The 24211-nt window shown below is 48.8% G+C and overlaps 1 protein-coding gene across 2 annotated transcripts in view; it reads left to right on the top strand.

Moving 5' to 3' along the window:
• LRRC20 (leucine rich repeat containing 20) overlaps positions 1-24211 on the top strand; it is a 71674-nt gene that overhangs the window by 13140 nt on the left and 34323 nt on the right. For both annotated transcript variants that reach the window (XM_060126165.1, XM_060126166.1), the window contains one exon: positions 22677-22826. In XM_060126165.1, coding sequence (XP_059982148.1) covers positions 22677-22826 — 150 coding nt within the window. The remainder of the gene's footprint in view (positions 1-22676; positions 22827-24211) is intronic.

The following is a 24211-nucleotide window of genomic DNA, read 5'->3' as shown; positions in this document are numbered from 1 at the left end:
TCCCTGACCAGCGATCGAACCCACGCCCCCTGCATGGGAAGCGTGGAGTCTTAACCACTGCACCGCCAGGGAAGTCCCTGGAAATCCTTTTACACCATGCTGTGGTCTGGCATTGCTTCTTTGTGCTCAGGTCGGTATGGGCTCGTTGGGGTCCTGTATGGACCCCCAGCCTCAGGTATAGAAGGGGCCGTGGAGGGAAAGAGAGCTCAGTATTGGAAGGCAGCTCTTGGGATGGAGAGAGAGAAAATTTGTTCTGTGGCTCCAGCCTGGGCATTTGCACTCTGCGGAATACTTTTAAAACTATATATGTTTAACTTAAAAAACAGGGCTTCCCTGGTGGCGCAGTGGTTAAGAATTCGCCTGCCAATGTAGGGGACATGGGTTTGAGCCCTGGTCCGGGAAGATCCCATATGCCGCGGAGCAGCTAAGCCCGTGCGCCACAACTACTGAGCCTGCACTCTAGAGCCCGTGAGCCACAACTACTGAGCCTGCATGCCACAACTACTGAAGCCCGCGTGCCTAGAGCCCGTGCTCCGCAACAAGAGAAGCCACCGCAATGAGAAGCCCGCCACCATAACGAAGAGTAGCTTCCACTCGCCACAACTAGAGAAAGCCCACGCGCAGCAACAAAGACCCAGTGCAGCCAAAAATTAATAAATAAAAATAAATAAATAAATTTATATCTAAAAAATCCAGTATGTATCACCTGTGCCTAGTGCACAAAGCACAACGCCCAAAGGGTAAACAGAGAGGCCGGGCTTCCTCCCACCCTGTCTTCTGGTCCACTGGTCCCTCCCCCCTGGCACAGTGTCTTGTGGAACTAGAGGAACAGTTGCAAGGTTACGCTGGCTAACTCTAGAGTTGCTAAAGGGTGAGGGTGGTGAGCTGTGTCCTGAAGCTGTTTCTGTAGCAGTGATGGGACAGAACCCCAAAGCCCTTTGCTAGTGGCTCAGGTCTCTCTGTTGGTGGTGGGGGAGTCCCTGAGTCCCCTTCTAGAGCTTTGGAAGCTCCAATGGCCACGAGCCCCACCCATCTCCATCCCAGCCCCACTGTGGGCCTCAGTCTTCTGGAAGGAGGGAGGATAAGAGTGGGGGGTCTGTGGTGGGCATTCTCAAGCACAACACACCTGTCTCTTGGGTCCCTGTTTGCTGTGATGCTGCCCCGACACAGCGTTGGTGCTCAGAAGTCATGTGTCAGATGGATGGAGGAATTCCCTCATCCCACAGGTACAAATCGCGCAGTCTTCTCTCCTTAGCTTTCTCTCCTGTTCATTGTTCGGTCTGCAGAAATCACCCCAGCCATGAGAGCCGGTCCAGCCCTGAGGGGCCTCCAGGGAAGCCCGGGCAGTGGGAGGTGGAGGTCTCATCACAGCAGGGAGACTGGGCCCTAGATGGCGCGGTGACTTGTGGAAATGCCGCAAGCCCTGGAGACAGGCGGCCAGCTGATTGCATGGCGTGTGGAATGCTTGCAGAACCTAAAGTGAACTAAGTGAGGATGAGTTCCCCTTCTACTGTCTTGAGTTGTGTACACGCCGGGTGTTGGCTTAGCATCCGTGTTAAGGGGGTTGAACAGAAGAGGCGGCATTTCAGCTGAACCTTAAAGGACGGAGCAGGTTTAGCGGTGTAGGTGTGGGACAGGAGTGAGGGGAAGGCGTTCTAGGTGAGGGTGTCTGAGCAAAGGTGGGGCAGCATGCAGGCCCGTGCTTGTGATGGGAATAGCAACACGGGAGAGCAAAGGGAGCTGAGTCAGGAGGGGAGGTAGGGGCTGGCCCAGATCTCAGAGGGCCTTGAGTGTCACCTTAAGTAGTTCCTACAGTAAAGTCCTAACTTACACGGAGGTTAGGTTCTAAAGAGAGCCTGAAAAGTGAAGATCACCTAGAGTCAAATGACCCATGAAAGAAAACAACCGGGTGATTTAATCATCGCTCAGCCTTAGCAGGTAGCTGCTGTTATTGTCCCCATTTCACAGAGGAGGAAACTGAGGCACAGAAAGACTAAGCAACTTCCCCAAGCCGGGGATTTGCACCCAGGCACTCCGACTGCAGGGCCTACGTTCTTAGCCCTGTGTTAACCTGCAGGCTGGGACAGACCGTTTTGATGGTTGGGGACCAGGTGAGGTTGCGGGCTCACAGATAGCACACCCAGGCTGTAGGGAACCACGTACCTTCAAAAACGCTAGAGTCACACTCAGCATCTGTGTTCAGCAAGTTAAATGGGGCCCCAAGCTGCCTCGGCTGTACCTGGTCTGGGCAGCAGTGGGGGGCCCCTGGCAGGTTCTGAGCAGGGAGTGACGTGATCTGGGCCGGGTTTCAGAGGAGCACCGCCGGGCACGGGATGGATGTGAGACCATGGAAAGGATAGCAGGGAAGAGGCACCTTCCATGCGCCGGGCCTGTGCTGGTGTGGCCTTGTCCTGAGTCAGACCAGTGGGAGGAGGACGAGAGGAAAGAGAGGCTGCGGGAGGGGCTGGGCAGCCGATTGGCTGTGGGCGGCATACAGTTTGAAACCTGGTCATCATGTAAACTAGGGAGGCCTGGGCCGTTTGGGTGGATAAGGAGATTCTGATGATTTGGGGTCCCCAAGGGACACCCCTGAATAAGCACATAGCCGGGAAATATGGGCATAGCCAGCTAGAAATGAAGATGTCTGCAGAAGTGCTGCTGCCCCAGAGGGGCCCTAGTTCTGGGCTCCCTGACAGCCCCAGTGCATCCTTTACGCCTCCCACCAGCACAGACCAGCAGACATCCCAAGAAGCAGGTGGTTAAATAGGCTGCCAGGCTGCCCTGTGTCACTGGCACTGAAGAAGCATTGTTTTGAAGGCAAAGAGAAATCTTCTCTGAAACCACGTGGATAATTATGCAGCTTTAAAAAATGTATGTTGGTGGAAGAACAAAAATGTTCTGCCTCAGAGAGATAACCAAATAGATAACTTGGTGGCATCAAAAGCTTGTGTCGGGCTTCGCCGGTGGCGCAGTGGTTGAGAGTCCGCCTGCTGATGCAGGGGACGTGGGTTCATGCCCCGGTCCGGGAAGATCCCACATGCCGCAGAGCGGCTGGGCCCGTGAGCCATGGCTGCTGGGCCTGCGCGTCCGGAGCCTGTGCTCCACGACGGGAGAGGCCACAACAGTGAGAGGCCCGCGTACCGCGAAAAAAAAAAAAAAAAAAAAGCTTGTGTCACCCAAGTATGAGAGTGTTAGCCTTGAGGTTATTAAAATCAGCAAGGCTGAGGAAGTTATTAAAATCAAATGCTTCCAGAAATGCAAACATGGCTCTGGCTGGCAAGGCAGCTGGGGATGGAGGGAGGTGATGCAGGGGCCTGGCAAAGCCAGTCATTCTGGAATGGAGCCCCGACACACCCCGAGCGGTAAGTGTGGTGACCCAGGCTGAAATGAGTGATCTGTGCTCACCTTTAGACGTTAGGAAATTGTAGTTTATTCAGAGACAGTTGCTGCCAAAGGTCGTTATCATTAAAGATGAGGTTGAATTAAGAGCTGCTTAATTGGCATCTGCCTCATCGTGGTTGACTGTGTTTTGCTAAGACGCATATTTTTGTCATGCTCCAGTGTATCACTGGGATTCCTTATTCTGTCGAGTTCATGTCAGCAAACGTGTATTCACTGTGTGCCCCGTCTGTCTGTGTCAGGCTCTGCAGAGGATGGGGAGGGGAGAGGAGGAGGAGGGAGCTGATTACTGAGCTCCGGCAGGTGTCCCATTACGCCGTGCACTTGCTGGTATTGCTGCCTGGATCGTGCTTTGCCCAGATCTTTGCATGCCCTGCGCCTTCTTTTTTATTTTTGTCTCAGCTAAATGCCGCTTCCTCCGAGAAGCCCTAGTGAGGGTTGCTGCCCTTGCCCCTGCCTCAGTTACCTGCTCCCCATTACACCGTTTTATGTTTTGGAGAGCAGTGTCATTGCCTGACATTCTTTCAGGTATTTGCGTCTGTATTTACCACTCTTCTCCCCAGGCTGGCGTGTAAGCTCCTCGAGGCCAGGGACTCTGTCCTGCTCATCACTGTACCCTTGGACTGTGCTACCGTGTGCTGGGTACTCAGGAAATCTTTGTCATATGAATGATTGCGTCTGATTTTCTCAACAGCTCTGGACGGGTGGTGTTTTCATGTCGCTTACAGAAGGGGAAACCGAGGCTCTGAGAGCTGTAGTGGTTTACCTGGCTTCTCACAGCCAGCAAATCTTGTGCTGGAATTTAAACTCGAGTCTCTTGGCCTCCCTCGCCCTCTGCAACAGGCCACCCGCTTCATTGGGACCTAATCCTTGCCCTCAAGGAGCTCTCCGCCCTGCCAGGAAGAGTGAGACAAACACATTAGTCATTCTCATGGAAGACAAACGGGCGAGGCGCCCTGATAGAGGCGGCAAACACACACCGGGAGCTTAAGCGCGGGAGCAGTTCCATCAGTTGAGGACTTGAGCAAAGGCTTCTTGGAGAGGTGGTCTTTAGACAAGACCTTGTAACATGGTGTTGCTGGGAGAGGATGTTGAGGATAAGGGGCACGTTCTACTTAATGGGAACGGCACCAGCAAAAACAGAGGTGGGAAAATAAAGGGAAATAAAGGGAACAGTGAGTAGTCTGGCTCGGCCAGAAGGTGGGAGCAGAGTCGCAAGCAGGATACCTAAAAAGGGAGGTCGGACCCGGATCCCTTGGCGGGATTGCTGGGCTGCAGAGAGTGGGTTCATTCTGTGTGGCATGGGGAGTCTATTCTTGAATGGAGAGAGGTATTCAGGTGATGGGTATGGAAGGGTGGGGCAGGGTGTGGAGAGATTCCTCAGTGAAGAAGCGGCCATGGTCATTGTCAAGGTGGATTTCAGGGTTGTTAAGCTGGTGTCTTTTAGGTAACAGTAAAACCATATTAATCACATCTTTGCCACAGACAGCAGGGTTCTTGCCATGAGTTCAAACCCTAAACAGATATTAGCTCATTCCTTTCTTCATTCCCCGAAAGGGCATTTGAACACCCATTTTATAGAGGGGGATCCCAAAGCAAAGCTTCCCAGGGGTGAGGGGTATGGTTACGTTCAGAAGTGTTTGCCCAGCTCTGTGCTGGGCCTGAGGGGTAGTCAGCAGGAGGGCACGTGCTCCTCCGGTCAGGTTCATCGCTCACGGATCCTGTAGGCAAGTCTGCGGATACTTACCAGTTGGGGGAAGATGGTCCAGCACAAGCACGAAGGCAGGTGTCCTGAGGCTGAAGTGGTTGGGATGCCCTTCCTGGGGGAGGTGGGCTGGGCTGGCAGGAGGAGCTCTAGGGGCAGAGCGGAGAGGGAAGGGCATTCTAGACCGTGGGAAAGGCATGAGCCACACCTGGGTGATGAGTGAGCTCGAGGACTGGCAGGTGGGTGGCTGCGGTGAGGTGTGCAGCCGGCGGCCAGGCCCTGGTGTTTGGCTGGGTCAGATGCTGAGCCCACGGTGCTGCTTGGAGACGTTTGCTGCCACTTCCTGGATCCATTCAGTTCTTCAGCTGTGACCTCAGGAAGCCCACTTACTCCTCTGAGAAAGCATGCCTTACAGGGCAGAATTCCTTATTATTTCAAGTCTGAGTGATTGTTTGAGGAGGAGAAAAGGCATTGTAAAAATCCAGTCAGTAACTGCAGCTCTTTCGTGCCCGGGCGCTGCCTTTGTTCAGTAAGTACAGTCTCCCCAGCTGTCAGCTGCAGCCCCCCTTGCCTTCTGCCCTGCTCAGAAGCCGGCTCCGGGCTCGCTGAGTCATCTGGCATCTCGTCACCCCTGGAGAAGCCCACATGCACACGTGGGCTTCTGCTATGGCAAGAGTACTGTCAGGTCTCCTCTGCCCAGCAAGTTAGACCGGGGAAATATATTCTGGGACATGCACTGGCTCCTCCTGTGGGCCAGGCATTGTGCTGGGCACTGGGGGTGTTGGGGAGGATGAGAGGTGAAAGGACACTGTCCCTGCCTGCAAGGAACAAGTGTTTGCCTCCCTTTAACCATGTGCATGTGATGTTCACGGTTTGGGCCATGTCAGAGGGCCAGGTGTACTCCCAGTCACAGGTGGAGTAACGTGATTGACTCTCAAGTCAGGCTGCCCTGGTTTGAAGCCTGGCTCAGCCACTCATTAGCTGTGTGACCCTGGGCAAGTTACTTGATCTCTCTGATCAAGTTAAGTCTGATCTGAGTTAAATCTCCATTTTCTTATGTCTAAAAGGTCCTTACTTTCTAGAGTTGTGAGGATGAAAATTGGGTAATGCCCATAAATGTTTAGAATGGTGGCCAGCGTATGCTCAGTGCTATGAGTATTAACTATGATTATTATTACTTAACATTTTTCTTTAAATAAATTTAGCATAGATACAATTTAAAAAGAACTGTATATCATTACTGTAAATGGAAAATCAACATAGTTTTTCATTAATAGTTGATAACTATAAAAACAAAGATGAAAACAGAACACGGTTATGAAATCTTAGGTTAGGCTTGAATCTGCTTCCCATTAAAGAGGGGGTAAAGCAAGGACTAGAGGACTGAGAATTTGAAATGGGACTTTCTCACCGTGTGGCTGATTGTTATTTGTACAGTGAGCACCATCTAAGACCCTCTCGAAGTGTGGTCCAAGGACCAGCAGCATCAGCATCCCTGGGGGGCTTGTTAGAAATGCAGATGCTTAGGCCCCATCCCAGATCTGCTGAATCAGAACCTGCATCCTGGGACTTCCTCGGTGGTCCAGTGGTTAAGACTCCACGCTCCCAACGCAGGGAGCCCGGGTTTGATCCCTGGTCCAGGAACTAGATCCCGCATGCATGCTGCAACTGAGTCCACATGCTGCAACTAAGAAGTCCGTGTGCCACAACTAAAGATCCCGCATGCCACAACAAAGATCCCCCCTGCCACAACTAAGACCTGGTGCAGCCAAAATAAATAAATAAAAATTAAAAAAAACAACAAAAAAACCTGCATCCTAACAAAATCTCCATGTAATTCACGGGCACATTACAATTTGAGAAATCTGGTCTTTTGTCACCAGATTTGTGAGTTCCACACTTGGAGAGAGATGGGCTCAGTTCAGTCTCTGTGTTTTATGCATGAGGAGGTTAAGGTCCAAAAGTGACCTGCCCAAGGTCACTTGATGAGTTAAGAGCAGCAGCAGATCAGAATCCAGGTCTCCAGACTGGCTCTGCAGGGCAACATCCTTGAGAGAATGGGAAGCCAAGCCAAGCTCCTTCCCATCTTCACTTACTATGTGACCTTGAGCACGTTCTTAACCTCTCCGGGCCTTAGTTTCCTTATCTGCAAAAGGGGACTGACACGACTGCTCTTCCTCAGAGGTTGTTGTCAGGATTAAATGAGATGATGCTCAGTCAGCGTTGGCTGTGGTTATCGTTGTAGAAGACCTCAGAGCCTGCCTGGGCCTCTCCAAGACCTGGCTCAGCTTGTGGCCTCTGCTCAGACCGGCTGTGACCGCCTCAGAGCTGATGGTGGCCATGCTTTCGGCATCAGTGTGGCCACCGTTTCTGTTCCCTTTTGTTCTACGTGTTAGTGATGAGTCATTGATTGAATGAAGTAATTTAATATCTCAAATCAGTGACTGTGCGTCACTTGGTTGTATTCTGTATGGGATTAAATTTTGGTTTTAATTAAATACAGGATTTTATTTTTTTTAAGTGATTGGCTGGCTTGCCGGGAAGAAGCAGGGATTGTTTTGCCAAGTCCCACATCCCACAATAACACACACATATGGTTGTCTCCTTGTTGTGATGTTGTTGGAATACGTGACTGCCAGGGGTCTTCTTCGTCCTTCAAGGAGCAACGGAGCTAAAGCACATCCTTGTAATGAATTCTCGCATCAAAACAATGTGTTTTCATCCTCATAACAGCATCTCTTAGTTACTGAGTACACACTGTCTGCCATGCTGTGCTTGGCCCCTTGTGGACCTTTTATTTCATGCTCAGAACAACCCTGTTAGTTAGATCATCTTGTCCTCATTTTTTTTTAAGTTGAGGAATAATTCACATACCATAAAATTCACCATTTTAAAGTGTAACATTCTGTGGCTTTTTGTATATTTACAAGATTGTGTAACCATCACCATGATCAATTTTAGAACATTTTCATCACCCCAAAAAGGAACGCTGTACCACTAAGCAATTACTCCAGATTTCTCAAATCTCCCCCAGCCCCTGGCAACCACCATTCTCCTTTTGTCTCTATGGATTTGCTTATTCTAGACACTGTATATAAAGGGAATCATCCAGTATGTGGCCTCTTGTGGTTGGCTTCTTTCACTTAGCATAATGTTTTTGAGGTTCGTCCATGTTGTATCAGTACTTCATTCCTTCTTATGGCCGAGTGATATTCCAGTGTATGGAGCTACCACATTTTGCTTATCCATTCCTCAGCTGATACACATTTGAGCTATTTCTACTTTTGGCTGTTGCAAATGATGCTGCTATGAACATGCATGTAGAGGATTTTGCGTGAATTCTTTTTTTTTTTTTTTTTTTTTCCCGTATGCGGGCCTCTCACTGTTGTGGCCTCTCCCGTTGCGGAGCACAGGCTCCGGACGCGCAGGCTCAGCGGCCATGGCTCACGGGCCCAGTCGCTCCGCGGCATGTGGGATCTTCCCGGACCGGGGCACGAACCCGTGTCCCCTGCATCGGCAGGAGGACTCTCAACCACTGCGCCACCAGGGAAGGCCCTTGCGTGAATTCTTGTTCTCTTTTTATGGAGGGGGAAACTGAGGCTGGAGTTAAGTGACTTCCCTGAGATCCCATAGCAAGAAAGCCCCGGCCCAAGAAAAGCCTCAGTTTGGATCTGGAGGAAGAGAGTGCTCTCAGGCCCACACTGTAGGTGCCTCTTCCTTTTTTAGGTCTCTGGCTGTTCTTGTGTGGTTAGAGCACATCCTGACTGTTGGGTGTGACGGCCACTGGCCGGGGGCCAGAAGCTCCGCTTTGTTTGCGGAGGCAGACACTCTGCAGTTCCATCATTTCCCAGAGAGGCTGGGACTTCTGCAGTAGGTCACGGAGAAAGCACCTCTGAGCTCCAGAGTCTCACGTGTGCAGCATTTGTTGTTGGGCTGTCGGCTGTGCTCTGCAGTAGCCCCTCTGGGCTTGGCCCTGGTGGGATTTTTTACCGCATTCCCCATGTAACCATCAGGATGGATGTCCACTGACCAGCCTCCTTGGCCTGTTCCCCATGGATAGCTGGACGTTAGGGATGTTACTTTCTTTAAACTGAGGATATTTGTAAGAAGTAGTAAGCGCTTGTTGTAAAAATATCATACAATACAGAGATCTATAAGGTAGGTAGTAGAAGAAATAACACTCCCCAAACCATGGCCACGTTCAGTGGTCTCGCCATGTTCCCAGAAGATGCCATGCACATTTCCCCTTTCCTGGGCACCTTTCTGCCCTTCTCTAACTCCCCGCCAGGGCCCAGTATAACTGCTGTTGTGGTGGAACTTTCTGGACTACTGCAGTGCTCGGTGAGCTCATCCTGTGACCTTTCCTCCCCAGGTGGCATGAGACAGATGGGGAAAGGCCAGGAAAAGGCTGCTCTAGAAACTGGGAGTTAAACACCAGCAAAATCCCCGAAAATCCCCAAAGCAGCTGTCTCTGGGGAAGGGGATTTTCCAGGAGGCAGGCCAGGGCTCTATTTTTCCTCTTAAACCTTCTAGAGCTAGTTAGCTCTATAAACACTGTGTGAGATAACAGAATCCAGCCTAATTGTGTGCACTGGTGCGTTGACACCAGTCCTTGATGACTTGTTTCGCTTGCTGTCTGCACCCCACACATCCCAGCTTTGGAGATCAAACAGCATTTCAGAAAACGGCAGCCCTTTGGCTTCTTACGCCAGGATGCCAGCTCCCAACCCCTAGCCCTTGAATATACATGGAGGTGCTGGGAGTTTGATCTTCTGGAAGGGGTCCTGGCTCCTCCCAGCAGGCCCACGCCTAAGTTTTCATTTTCATGTTCCAGAAGAATCTATTTTCTCTATACCAGGCACCTGAATAAGAGTCTCATCCCACCCAGAGCCTCTGATCTGAGGCCCTTGCACAATCCCACATGTTGTTTTGCTAAACTGAGCTCTCTCAGGGTAGACCGCCTGGGTTCAAATCACAGTTCTTCTATTAACCTACTAAGCCTGTGTTTCTACAATGATAAGATGGAAATGAACGTAATACTACCTACTTCATGGGGTTGTTGTGAAGATTAAATTAGATAAAGTGTGTCAAATATTTAAGAAAGTCTCAGGCACATAGGAAGCCCCATACAAGGGTAAACTATTATTATATCACCTTTTTTTACGACTATCTTCTGACGGTAGTAGGAGGAGGGAGCATAGTGTGGTGTAGACTGATGTAGGGTCGTAGAAAGACCATGGGCATCAGAGTTGGGTTACTCTTGGTTCAAATCCCAGCTCTCTACTCGTGGACCTGGGTGACCAACTTCCCTGAGCTTCAGATCCCCCCATTATACTGCGTGTTCCAGCACGTTCTAAGGCACAGACAATTCTAGAACCCTTGGCTGCACCTTGCAGCCTCTCGTCTTTGACGGGAGCACTGGCCAGAGCTCTTTGCTCAGTAGAATCACGGAGTCACAGAATGTCCAGCCTGGTTGAGACCCCCACAAGTACCATGGTCTAAACCCTCATTTACAGAAGAGGAGTCAAGGCCCCTGGAGAGGTTGTTTCCCTGAGACCCCACAGCTAATAGCAGAGGGACCGGGATGAGAACATGGGCCTCCTGAGCCCAGCCCAGCTGCTTCCACACCAATGGTCACCTGTGCCTCTTTCGGAGCCGGAAACATGAACAAGCAAGAGAGAAGAACGAAGAGACGGTGGCTCTGTCTTGAAATAGCCCAGTCTGAGGGGAATCGGGAGGCACCCAGGGCAAAATGACTTTCCTCGAGTGAGCAAACTTAAAGCCCCTGCACAGGCATGGACCAGCCAGCACTTAGTTAATGTGAGTTGCTGTCATTATTGTTACCATCATCACCATCAGTCAGGGCCAAGAAACCACAGCTGGTGGAGGCCTAGTCTCTCTAAGCCAGTAATTCTCAGACTCAAGTTGGAGGGCTTGTTAAAACACAGATGGCTGGGCCCCGCCCCCAGAGCTTCTGATTCTGTAGGTCTGGGGTGGGGCCTGAGAATGTGCATTTCCAACAGATTCAGGGGAGATGCTGATGCCCCAGACCCCCCTTGCCACTGAGAGTGGTCCTTGGACCTGCCTGGTAGAAATGCAGGATCTCAGGTTCCGCCCGAGACCTGTAGCATCATCTTAGCAGGATCCCCAGATAATCTGTTGGCACATTATAGTTTGAGAGGTGATGGCGTAATGCAGAGTTCTCTACCCTGGCTGTATGTTAGGATCACCAGGGGTGCTTGGGAACCCCTGATTCCCAAGCCCCAACTCACACTAATTAAGTCAGAATCTCTGCGAACGAGACTCAGGTATCAAGAGTCTGTAAAGCTCCCTGGGTGACTGGCCCAGTGTGTTGCCAAGTCTGAGAACCACCAGCTAGAATTCAGAGTGGCAGCCAGGATGGGTCTCAGAGATGATCAGCTCCAACCTTGGCATTTACCAGAGATGCACACCAAGGGCTTAAGAGCCGAAGGGTCCTGCCTGAGGTCCCACAGCCAATTAAGTGACACATCCAGGCTCTGGATAATTCTTTCACCAGCTCTTTCAACTCTAAACCTCCTTAATATAGCTCCATGGTAACTGCAATATACCAGTGTCCACAGGAATTCATTGTAAATCTTGGAAGGACTGTCTGCTCATTGGAACTCAAGATCTCTTGTTTCAGAGCAGCTGACCATCCCAAGTGACCGTTACATATCGTAGGGAGGCTGTGTACATAGTGGTTAGGAGCACAAGCTCAGGGCCAGCTATGCCCTTTACTAACAAGCCCACAGGTCTGTGTCTCAGATTCTTCCTCTAAAAGCAAAGATGGTGATAATAGTTCCCATCTCATGAGGCTGTTGTGAGGATTAAGAGTTAATATGAGGGCTTCCCTGGTGGTGCAGCGGTTGAGAGTCCGCCTGCCGATGCAGGGGATGTGGGTTCGTGCCCCGGTCCGGGAAGATCCCACATGCTGCAGAGCAGCTGAGCCCATGAGCCACGGCTGCTGAGCCTGCGCGTCCGGAGCCTGTGCTCCGCAACGGGAGAGGCCACAACAGTGAGAGGCCCACGTACCGCAAAAAACAAAAAAAAAAAAGGATGAAATTTTGCCATCTGCAACAACACGGATGGTCTTGGGGGGTATTATGCTTTGTGAAATAAGTCAGAGAAAGACAAATACTTATGATATCGCTTAATCTGAAAAATAAAACAAACTAATGTATATAACAACAACAGAAAAACAGACTCACAGATATAGAAAACAAACTAACGGTTACCAGTGGGGAGAGGGGAGGGAGGAGGGGCAAGATAGGGGTAGGGAATTAAGAGGTACAAACTACTGTGTATAAAATACACAAGCACAGGGAATATAGCCAATATGCTATAACTACGAATGGAATATAACCTTTAAAAATTGTGAATCACTATGTTGTACACTTGAAACATAAAATATTGTATATCAGCTATACCTCAATAAATAAAATTAAAAATAAATTTAAAAAATTTAAAAGTTAATATGACAATGCTGAGATCACTGACTTTCACACAGGAAGCACTCTATAAATGTTGATTATTATTTCATTAACTGAGTGACCTTGAATAAATCACATGACCTTGGGCAATCCAATCTTTTAACTTCTCTGTGATTCAGTTTCCTCCTTTGTTAAATGAGGGTAAGTGTAGAACTGACCTTACAGAGTACTTGTGAGGAGCAGAAGAGATTGTAGGTCTGAGGCCCTGAGCAGTTTTGGACCCACAGCTGGTGTCAGTGAATGGTGGCTGTGGTCATATGTCACAGACAGAAAAACTTACAGTAGTAAGTTCTGCCTGGGGCAGGGTCTGAGCTGGGCTGTTCCAGACTCTCTGAAGGGAGCATCTAAAACCATGGAGATTGAGGTTTCTGAGATGTTTTGCCTGAAGTAAAGCTTGTCATGTCCTTCATCCTCATATATGTAAAGCATTGTCACTTGGGAGCAGATACCTATGTGTGATCCAAGAGGGCAGAAGGACCACTAGGTAGTGGCAGGGTAGCAGTTATCATATGGCTCATGAAAGAACTCTCTAACAGTTCGAACCATTCTGTGGAGGGGAGGGGAGCTCCCCATCATCAGAGGTGTTCAAGAAGAACTCTGTGCCCTCCAGTGGAGACATTGAGAGAATTTCAGGTCTGAGATTGGAGGCTGCATTACTCAGTATTTCCCAAGTTTGCTTATGGGTAAGAATCACCTGGGAATACTTGTTAAAAAACACAAATTCCGGGGCTTCCCTGGTGGCGTAGTGGTTGAGAGTCCGCCTGCCGATGCGGGGGACGCGGGTTCGTGCCCCGGTCCGGGAGGATCCCACATGCCGTGGAGCGGCTGGGCCCGTGAGTCATGGCCACTGAGACTGCGCGTCCAGAGCCTGTGCTCCGCAACGGGAGAGGCCACAACAGTGAGAGGCCCGCGTACCGCAAAAAACAAAAAAAACCCCAAAAAACCCCCCACAGATTTCCTGGTGCCATTCCAGACCCACTGAGGCAGAATCTCAGGAGTAGGGGCCTAGGACCCACCTCTCCAGATGCTTCTTACTGGGAAATTTGGAAAACATGGGCTAAATGGCCTTCAGCCTCCTTCTAATCCTGAAAAAAAGAGTCCACGAAAAAAGACGTTTGTGAAAAGAGATATTTTGTGAAAACAAGACATTCTGGGTGGGACTGGTGGCAGATTTCCTGCTGCAGCCTGGGGAGTCTTGCATCTTGGTCAGGCCACAGAGCCCACACACCCGCCAGCCTGAGTCCCCGACACTTTCTCCTCGGGTCCTGTGGCTTGGTTACCAGGGGCTCCATGATCCTCTGCGCTCCCTGCACAGGCCCCTGTCACCAGGCCCACTGCTCAGCGGGAACTGAGCAGGGGTCAGAGTTCTGTTTCTAAGGAACAACACAAGCTTGACTCAGCCCTCCTGACTTCTCACAGAACGTTCTGTTTACTGCTTGGATTTTGCGTTTTCTGCCCTGGTTTTTCCCACCAGTTACTTTTCATTAGGCATTCGTTAGAATTTACAAGATAACCTTTAAGGACCCATGCACTTTGAATTAAAGAGCTTCTTTATTAACACGAAGTACTATTCTAATTAGAGGTTTGGGGACATGCAGTTTGGCCTTCTTGTGACAATAATTATGATTATGAGGATAATTATGCCTTGTGTTTATTACAGTGCCTTCCCCCCAAGGGTCTCTGTTCTCTACTATAGCTCAAGTGTCAGTGCCGGGGGCACTGAGGAAAGGCACACTTGAATCCAGCTGCCATCCAGATGTTGACAGAGGACCCTGTGTTAGTAACCCCAGCCCCTGATGGGGTCTGTGGGCGTGCATGCACCACCAAGTAGCATGAAATGATTCCTTCCTCTCTGGTGAGGCTCCAGAAAATTGCAGGAGGAGCCGAGGCTCAAAGGTGGAGCCTCAGAGGAAATGAAGGTTCTCTGGGCTTTTGCGCATGCCATGGCCCATGCCTGGGTTGCCGTCCCTCTCTCCTCTCTGATTCTAGTAACCTCTTATCCATCAGTGTGCAGCCTGAACCTAGGCAACCAATTGTCCTGAGTTGTCTGGGGCTAAGGAGGGGTCCCCCAGGATGCAGGGCTTTTGGTACTAAAATTGGGATTGTCCCAGGCAACCCAAAACAAGTTGGTCACCCTACTGGAATCTTTGCATTCCGATTCTTTGCACTCCATCATCTCCCCCAAATGACCTTGGACGATTGGCCTATCAACGCAGGCCTCATTTTCCACCTGTGAGGGTAACTCATGATTAATACATAAACAGCGCCTGCTACTGTGCCTGGCACATGGTCAGTACTCGTGATGCTAGCTATGCCTGTTTTTTTTAGTTGAATGAGAACTTTGAGATCACCCAACCTCCATCTGGTTCAGGAATCCTCTCAGTGGTGACCCTGCCTGATCACCCCATGACGCTGCACTTACTTCCTCACATGGAACCTTTTCCTTATGACTGCTGAACTAGCCCCCGTCCTGTCAGCTCTGAGGACCCATAGAGAATGGGACTCTCGGTGACATCCCATGGCTCCTGGAGGATGACTTGGCTGTCTCCAGCCTGGGTCTTCTCTTCCCTCGGTAGGGTCCCTCTCTCCCTTAGTGGGACCTGGCCCCCAGCTACATCCTGGCTGTGTCTTCTGGAAGTTGTGCTGTCTGCCCTCGTGAGCATTGGACTTGGCTCAACCCCGGGGGCTTTTCTCTACTACACACAGGCATAGTGGGTATAGAAGGTGCCGATCCTTTGAATTAGACCTGGAGAAGAAGTTCCTGAGGACAAAAGGCTCATGAAGAAGGCTGCGGGGCCTCTGTCCCCAGATCGCAGGTGCTGAACTGGAAAGGCCTACAGGAGTTTGTAGCCAAGGCCCTGGTGTCCCATTGAGCTGCTCAGCAGAGACTCTACTTTCTCTGGCCTAGAGACAACTGGGCACATTCTTGACACAGTGGGGCAGGATAGCAAAATGGTTAGTACCCCTGGCTGCCTGATCAGCCTAACCTGTATCCAAATCTTACTCCCCTACATTTAGCTGAATGACCTTGGGCAAGTCACTTACTTGCAGTTTTCTCATGTGTACAGAGAGGATACTTCTGACAGCTTAGCTCACATGAAATAGTGAGTGGTGCTATTTATGGTTATTATTATCCCCACCCCACCCAGGGAATGGACATGAAGTGTTTTGCTCCATCTGTACAGATGGGAAGGTGACTGGGCAAGGTCTGGGTACCTGGATCTCCATATTCTTTTTTTTTTAATTTATTAATTAATTAATTTATTGTCTACGTTGGGTCTTCATTTCTGTGTGCCGGCTTTCTCTAGTTGCGGTGCGCGGGGGCTACTCTTTGTTATGGTGTGCGGGCTTCTCATTGTGGTGGCGTCTCTTTGCTGTGGAACACAGGCTCTAGGCACGCAGGCTGCAGTAGTTGTGGCGCAGGGGCTTAGTTGCTCTGCGGCATGTGGGATCTTCCAGGACAAGGGCTGGAACCCGTGACCCCTGCACTGGTAGGCGGATTCTTAACCACTGCACCACCAGGGAAGCCCCCTGGATCTCCATATCCTTGACCCAGGGACCATGGAGAGCTGTGCCGGAGATCACAGGCCTGTCCTCCCAGTTGGGATGGGAGTTCACAGGCAGTGTTAGTGGCTGGTGACGTGGCCTGGATGGGGATGTTTGCATCATATCCCAGCAGGGCACTTTGTAGGAATCCTTGGGGGCCTTTGCCATCAGAGGCAGCCAGACTGTTCTGAGCAGGAGCTCCATGGTGCACACTCCTACCCGAACACCAATCAAAGGATGAAGGGAACAGACGGAGTTCCCAAGAACAAAAAAATCATAGGGAAGCCACAGGGCACAATGCGGAACGGTGCCTGGCACACAGTAGGACCTCAGTAGTTATTTGTGGAAGATAAATGAAAGCAACAGGTGTGGATGCATTTTGGGCCCTCAGCCCCCAACCCTCCCAGATGCCGGGCCACATGCTTCTGTGACTGTGTCAGTGGGCAAGTGAGGCTGCAGAGGCCATGTGTTGCTTGCGCTGGGGACTGGGAGAGTGGGGTGGTGTACAGTTGGGATGGCGTGTGGGCAGCCCAGGTGGGAGGAACAAGGCTGTGGGCTGGGCGTTTCTGAGCTGACCTCCTCTGGAAGACAGCTGCTTTGAGGATCCTTGGAAATAACCTGAGTGGCGTTATGTCTCTTCGGCCTTCTTCGTGAGCACTTTCTTTCCCCACTTTGGGGAGCAGAGTTCATTATATGATTCTTCAGTAGTGCCTGAGTGCTGAAAGTGCCAACTCGTAACTTCGACTTCAGTCCAGTACAGAGAGCTACTGTCTTTCTTTCATGGCTCTGCCTTCTGTGTGTCTCAGATTGATGAGGAGCTGGCTGGCTTCGTTTATCCTTGAATATGTCAGGTTATTTTTTCCAATAAAAGCTATTTTTATGATACGTTTATTTTTCTATTTTAAAAGTAAAGCATCACCATATATACTTAAAATATTTTTATGCAGATAATAGTGGTACTTATTTTGTACAAAATAAACAAACAGCAGGACTATAAATAGTAATAAATTGCTCAAATCCTTTGTAATAACCATTTAACGTTCTGGTTATTTTCCTTTTGGTCTTCTTTCCCAGGCATGTATACTTTTGTACATAGTTGGAATTACTGTGTGCGTATAATTTTTATATTCTGCTTAAAAAAAAAAAACACCTAAATGCTATAACTTGAACTATTAAACAAGAAAAAGGGCTTCCCTGGTGGCGCAGTGGTTGAGAGTCCGCCTGCTGATGCAGGGGACACGAGTTCGTGCCCCGGTCCGGGAGGATCCCACGTGCTGCGGAGCGGCTGGGCCCGTGAGCCATGGCCACTGAGCCTGCGCGTCCGGAGCCTGTGCTCTGCAACGGGAGAGGCCACAACAGTGAGAGGCCCGCGTACCACAAAAAAAAAAAAAAAGAAAAACAGTGAACAGACATAGGTTGATAATATTATTTAGGGACCTCTACCAACACCTAGGGGGGTGATGGAGTGGGTGGAATGCCAGAACTCCAAATAGAAAAATAGCAAGAGACCTGAACAAGATTTTCCACCAGGGAAATAAAAATGGTTAATTAACCATAAAAGATAATCAGTCTCATGAAAGCAAGGGATACCATTTCCCCTGATCATATTAGCAAGGATTTTTTTAATGATCCTCTTACTTGTTGGCTAGAATATATGTAAATTGGTATAAATATCCTGGAAAGCAGTTTGGCAACACATATCAGTGGCTGTATATTTATTTACTAATTATATTTTCTCCCTGGTGAATATCTATCATCTGGTGGCCTTTCTTAAATTGAGTTACATTGAGCATTTAAAATAATCAAGATAACAACTTATATATCCTATTTATAGATCCTTTTTCACAATCTGTTGCTTGCCTTATTTTCTTCTAAGCATCCAGGTGTTTCATATTTTTTTATAGTTAAGTTTGTTGATCTGTTCCTTTGTGATTCTTCAAGGCTCCTAGGTTGAGAAAGTCTTCCTCACTTAAGTGGTTGTATAAGTCTGTTTACTTCTGATTTTTTGATTTCATTTCAAAAAATATTTAAAGTGTAATTTTATCTAGAGGTTTTTTTTTTTTTGATTCTTAGGTTAATTGAGAGTCTCTTTCTCTTATTTTCCCCAAATTGTTCATTGGTTATTCTGACATCAGTTATTAATCCTTCCCTTCCCTAATTTATTTGTGAGGCCTCCATTTTAGTGTTTATTAAACTATGACATATTATTTATGGTCTGTATTTTCTGGACAATGGATCTGTATTTTCTTCTATGATCCATTTTTCCTATTACCCTCTGTTTTAATTACTGCAGCCTTATAAAATTGGTTCTCACTCCACCTTCTTCTCTTTTAGAGAGTCTTGCTTGCTTATTCCCTAGTTGAAATTTAAAACCATTTCATCAAGTTTAAAAAAAAACTTTTTGGGCTTTGAGTAGGAATTGCATTAAACAATCTGTAAATTAACTTCTTTAAAAAATCACTATTATTTCAATATTTTAACTTGTTGTCAACGAATGCTATATATCTCCATGTACAAACCCATTTTTATTTATTTATTTATTTTTTACTTATTTTTTTGGCTGCATTGTGTCTTCGTTGCTGCGCGCAGGCTTTCTCTAGTTGTGGTGAGTGGGAGCTACTCTTTGTTGCAGTGCAGAGGCTCTAGGTGCACGGGCTTCAGTAGTTGCAGCATGTGGGCTCAGTAGTTGCAACGTGCAGGCTCAGTAGTTTTGGCTTGCAGGCTCTACAGCGCAGGCTGAGTAGTTGTGGCGCACGGGCTTAGTTGCTCCGTGGCATGTGGGATCTTCCCAGACCAGGGATCAAATCTATGTCCCATGCATTGGCAGGCAGAGTCTCAACCACTGAGCCACCAGGGAAGTCCTCCCATTTGTAAAAATATCTTTGTGAACCTTTCTACTTTTTTTAAAATCTTTTTTTAAAATAGATCTTTATTGGAGTATAATTGCTTCACAATACCGTGTTAGTTTTCGTTGCACAACAAAGTGAATCAGCCATATGCATACACATGTCCCCATATTCCCTCCCTCTTGAGCCTCCCTCCCATCCTTCCTATCCCACCTCTCTAGGTCATTGCAAAGCACCCAGCCGATCTCCCTGTGCTATGCTGCTGCTTCCCACCAGCCAACTATTCTACATTCGGTAGTGTATGTATGTCGATGCTACTCTCACTTCGCCTCAGCTTCGCCCTCCCACCCCATGTCATCAAGTCCATTCTCTATGTCTACCTCTTTATTCCTGCCCTGCAACTAGGTTCATCAGTACCGTTTTTTTTTAGATTCCATATATATGCGTTAGCATACGGTATTTGTTTTTCTCTTTCTGACTTACTTCACTCTGTATGACAGACTGTAGGTCCATCCACCTCACTACCTATTAGAGAAATGCAAATCAAAACTGCAATGAGGTATCACCTCACACCGGTCAGAATGGCCATTATCAAAAAAGCTAGAAACAATAATTGCTGGAGAGGGTGTGGAGAAAAGGGAACCTTCCTACACTGTTGGTGGGAATGTAAATTGATACAGCCACTATGGAAAACAGTATTGAGGTTCCTTAAAAACTAAAAAACAGAACTAATTTTCTTAATATTGGTCAGATATATTTTCTATTATGATTCTCTCTATATTTTATATTATACTGCTGTTTGGAATAGGATCCTAAAAACTATATTTATTGCTAGCATATAGGCAGTTCAATATTATTGAATTTTGCACTTTTAATTAGCCACTTTGCTGAGATCTTTTTAATCTGTGTACTTTGTCAGATGCCTGCTTTGTTGAGGTTATGCAGTCATCTCACATGCACTTAATAATCATTTTGTCTGTTTCTAATGTTTATGCTTTCTATTTCTTTGGCCAGAGCTTCTAAGACCATATTCAGGGATACAGATGATGGAAGGCATCCTTATTTTGCTCTTTGTTTTAAAGGGAAAGCTTCTGGCATTTTCCTTGATGTTGTCCCTAGCAGGTCTGAGATCTGTTGCTTTTAGCCAAAGGGGCAGTTGTGATTCACAACCACAACAAGACTCCTTTCTAGACCTTTGTGCTTCTGGCACCAAGCACTAGGGGGCTCATTGTTTGGAAGTGTTTGCTCTTTCAAGAATCCTCAGCTTGCCCCAAACTTCGAGCCTACAGAGCTGGTCTAGTTCCAGCCCTTGATCTCTTTTTACTGAAAGTCTGACCTCTGGGCATTCGTTCTTCCCGGCAGGACCTTGCACTCTCTTCTGTAAACCCCACTTGCTGCTATAAGAGCAGGTACCTGACATTGGACTGGTACACAGGGCTGGGGTCACCTAACATAGCCCTGGACCAGAGCAAGCAGTAAAGACACTTCTTTTCTTTTTTTTTTTTTTGGCCACGCCACACGGCTTGTGGGATCTTAGTTCCCCGACCAGGGGTCGAACTCAGGCCCCCTGCAGTGGAAGCTTGGTGTCCTAACCATTGGACCAACAGGGAATTCCCTAAAGACAATTCTTAACAGGATGTCCTACCCCTATGGTTCCTCAGTCTTTTGGACTTTTGCCCTTACCCCTACCTGTCCCCTTTCTTTCCTTAAACCAGCTTAATGAGGTCACCAGTAACCCTGCCCTGCCCTCCAAGCCTGGTGGACCTCTGCTGACGCTGTGCTCTGGGGGCCTTCCCAGTCCAGTGGGAAAGCAGACACAAAAGGAGGTTAATACAATACAGGATGAAGAGGTCTCATTTATACCATATGAAACTCAGAGGCTGGAGCTTAGGGCCGTCAGGGAGGGCTTCGTGGAGGAGATGACATTTGAGCTGGAATTAGAGCCAGAGTAGAAATTCTGTGAGGCAGATAAGGGAGAAGGGCTTAAATTTTGATTATTTCTATAGACTTTGCATTATTGTTGCTGTTCAGAATAAGATCTTTAAAAACTGTATTTTATTGTTGGCATATAGGAATATTATTGAATTTTGTATATTAATACTGGAACAATCTTCAAAGGCTTAGAGGTGCCTGGGGAAGCCCGGCCTCTTTGGGGAAAAGACAAGAGTTTGTTGAGAGATGGGGCAGCGCTGTCTGAGTTGATGAGTGCTCCTGAATGGGGTTGGGGGGGCAATCACCAGTAATGGGGGTGATCCAGGAAGATTTCCAGAAGAGGTGGGATGGGAACTGGCCTTGAAGCATGGAGACAATTTGGGTAAGGTGAGAAGGGGAGAGCAAAGTGGAAGGTGAGTAGGGAAACAGCACTTGTATTTAGCATTCCCACTACTTATCTGCCAGGCACTTGGTTAGTACATTGAGTACTTATTATTATATTTACTTTTCCTGACAGCCTTGCTAGGTAGACAACGATACCCTCATTTTACAGATGAGAAAACTGAGGCTCAGGAAACTTAAGTGACTTAGATGAGCTGGACAGCCTGATTTCTGAGCCTCCATGCTTTCAGTGTCTCTCTGCTGCCATATATATGAAACAGGTTTATTGAGATATAATTCACATACCATACAGTTTAGGGTGTACAGTTCAGTGATTTGAGTATATTCACAGAGCTGTGCAACTATTACCACATCCAATTTTAGAACATTTGCATTACTCCAACAAAGAAGCCCCTCACCCCTTAGTTGCCATCCCTCAATACCCCCAGCCCTAGGTAACCACTAATCTACTTCCTGTCTCTGTACATTTGCCTGTTCTGGACATTTCATATAAATGGCCTCATACAATATATTGTCCTTGGTGACTGGCTTCTTTCATTTGCCATAATGTTTTCAAGGCCTGTCTATGTTGTAGTATATATTGATACTTCATTTCTTTTTATTGCCAAGCAATATTCCTTTTTGTGGATATACACATTTTGCTTATCCATTCGTCTGTGGGTGGATACGTGGGTTGTTTCCACTTTTTGGCTATTATGAATAATGCTGCTGTGAACATTCATGTGTACTATTTTGTGTGGACACACGGTTTCATTTTTCCCAGGTATATACCCAGGAGTGGAATTGCTGGGTCATATAGTAACTAGGTTTAACCATTCGAGGAACTGCCAGACTGTTCTTCACAGAGGCTTCCCTGGTACCTCTTAGACAGACCTGTCCTCAGAGTGACAGGATGGGGAAGAAGGTCATACCACAAAGTCTGTGTGAATTGCCTGTTTTCAAAGAAGTAGACTATTATAAAGTACTCTTAAGACCCTGGCTTCGCCGTTGAGTCTGATGACCCTGGAGGGACTTGTGGGTCCTTCAGGGCCTCAAGCACACAGCTGTGAGTGCTGGTCATCAGAGCTCTGTCTTCTGCATTCCAGCTAGCAGGCTGTGCTATTAGAGAAGGTGCTATAATAAGCTGTTAGGTTCAGTGTGTGAGACTTGGACAAGTGTGATGAATGGTGATGAAGGCTCTTGGAGGAGGGACTGCAGGGTCTTGAGCCTGGCACAGGGGAGCCAGGTAGGAGACAAAGGAGGCCGGGAGGAGATACAGGGTCGGGTCTGTGGGTTTTGGGGCAAGTCCATGGGCAGCTGTGGCTGCTAACTCTGGTCTTTGTCCTTTGGCTGCAGACCTGGCCGAGTGCAAGCTGGTTTCCTTCCCCATCGGCATCTACAAGGTCCTGCGAAATGTCACCGACCAGATCCACCTCATCACGCTGGCCAACAACGAGCTCAAGTCCCTCACCAGCAAGTTCATGACCACGTTCTGTCAGCTCCAAGGTAGGCCCTGGTCAGCTGAGGCCAGGAGGGCATGCTGACCCTCATCCTTCAGGCTCCGACCCTGTCTAGGGAATGTCACCAGGGCTAGTCCCCAGTCAGCTAGTCTCAGCAAATCCTTCCCAAGGGGAGGCTCTAAGGGTGGACCTATGTCCTCTGGAAATCTCTAAGTGCCACTCCTGCCTCTAGCTGGCTGTGAATCAGACTGACTCATGGTCAGGGGTGTGGGTCCCGGAGTGATTCTCTTGTTTTGAACAGACCAGTAGAGTATTTGGGGTCCTGCAGCTCAGGAGTAGTTATTTTTCGGTAGACTTGAAGGAGCCCCCTTCTGACCGCCATGCCCCAACCCCCCTGCAGTCTAGCACTGTTCTCCCATGTTGCTTTCTCAGTTCAGGAGTGACAGACGCCAGGGCTGTTGTTTTCTGTGCTGTGCACACGTACAGCAAGCAGACACGGGTGCTCGGCAGGGAGGTGGGCAGGAGGCTGGCAGGTGGGCGTTGTAGATTCATCTGAAATGGCTCCTCCAGGTGGACAAGCAGGCGGCAGTGCCCGCTCTCCACTCTCCAGGTAGCCCCTCCATCCTTCTGCAAGAGTCCACTGCCACGCAGGGACCCGTGGGATGGAGTTGCAGCCTGGGCGCTTGGTGTGTATTCATGAAATAGTGGGGTGGGAGAATTGGGGAGGGCACAGGGGGCACAGGAGATGTGATTCCTGCCTTCAGGAATTCTCTATCTGATAGGGGCATGAAAGGAGTCTAAGAGCCTGTTTAGAGAAACCAATACGTAAAATGCTGATGGTACCTGAGGGACTTGAGAGGAGCATTTTTTTGTTTTTGTTTTTGCGGTACGCGGGCCTCTCACTGTTGCGGCCTCTCCCGTCGCGGAGCACAGGCTCCAGACGCGCAGGCTCAGCGGCCATGGCTCACGGGCCCAGCCGCTCCGCGGCATGTGGGATCTTCCCGGACCGGAGCACGAGCCCGTATCCCCTACATCGGCAGGCGGACTCTCAACCACTGCGCCACCAGGGAAGCCTGAGAGGAGCATATTTCATGCAGCTTCCTACAGGAGGTGTGAGCCCTGGGCGGAGTCAAGAGGGGAGGGGAGAGGTGTGAATTGGCAAACCCAGTGCAGGGACAGGAAGCAGCTTGGACAGTGGCTCAGGAGGGAGCTACAGGCAGGACCTAGACTGGGCGCAAACACAAGGGCAAGCAGGAGGGATTGGGCTGTGTTGTCGTTTCTGACCGAAGCCCACAAAGCTCATTGCGTTTGTACCTAAAAAGCTAAAGTGCTTACGTTGGGGGTGGAGGGGATCCCAGGGCAACACGTGTTTCCCCAGGGGCACCTGTGGGTGCTTTTGACCAGGCCCACTTTTCCCGTCCTTCTTTTTCT

This window comes from Lagenorhynchus albirostris, chromosome 16 (genome assembly GCF_949774975.1).
Source record: "Lagenorhynchus albirostris chromosome 16, mLagAlb1.1, whole genome shotgun sequence".
Taxonomy (NCBI): Eukaryota; Metazoa; Chordata; class Mammalia; order Artiodactyla; family Delphinidae; genus Lagenorhynchus; species Lagenorhynchus albirostris.
Note: the sequence above shows the minus strand (reverse complement) of the source record. Positions and strands in the feature narration are given on the sequence as shown.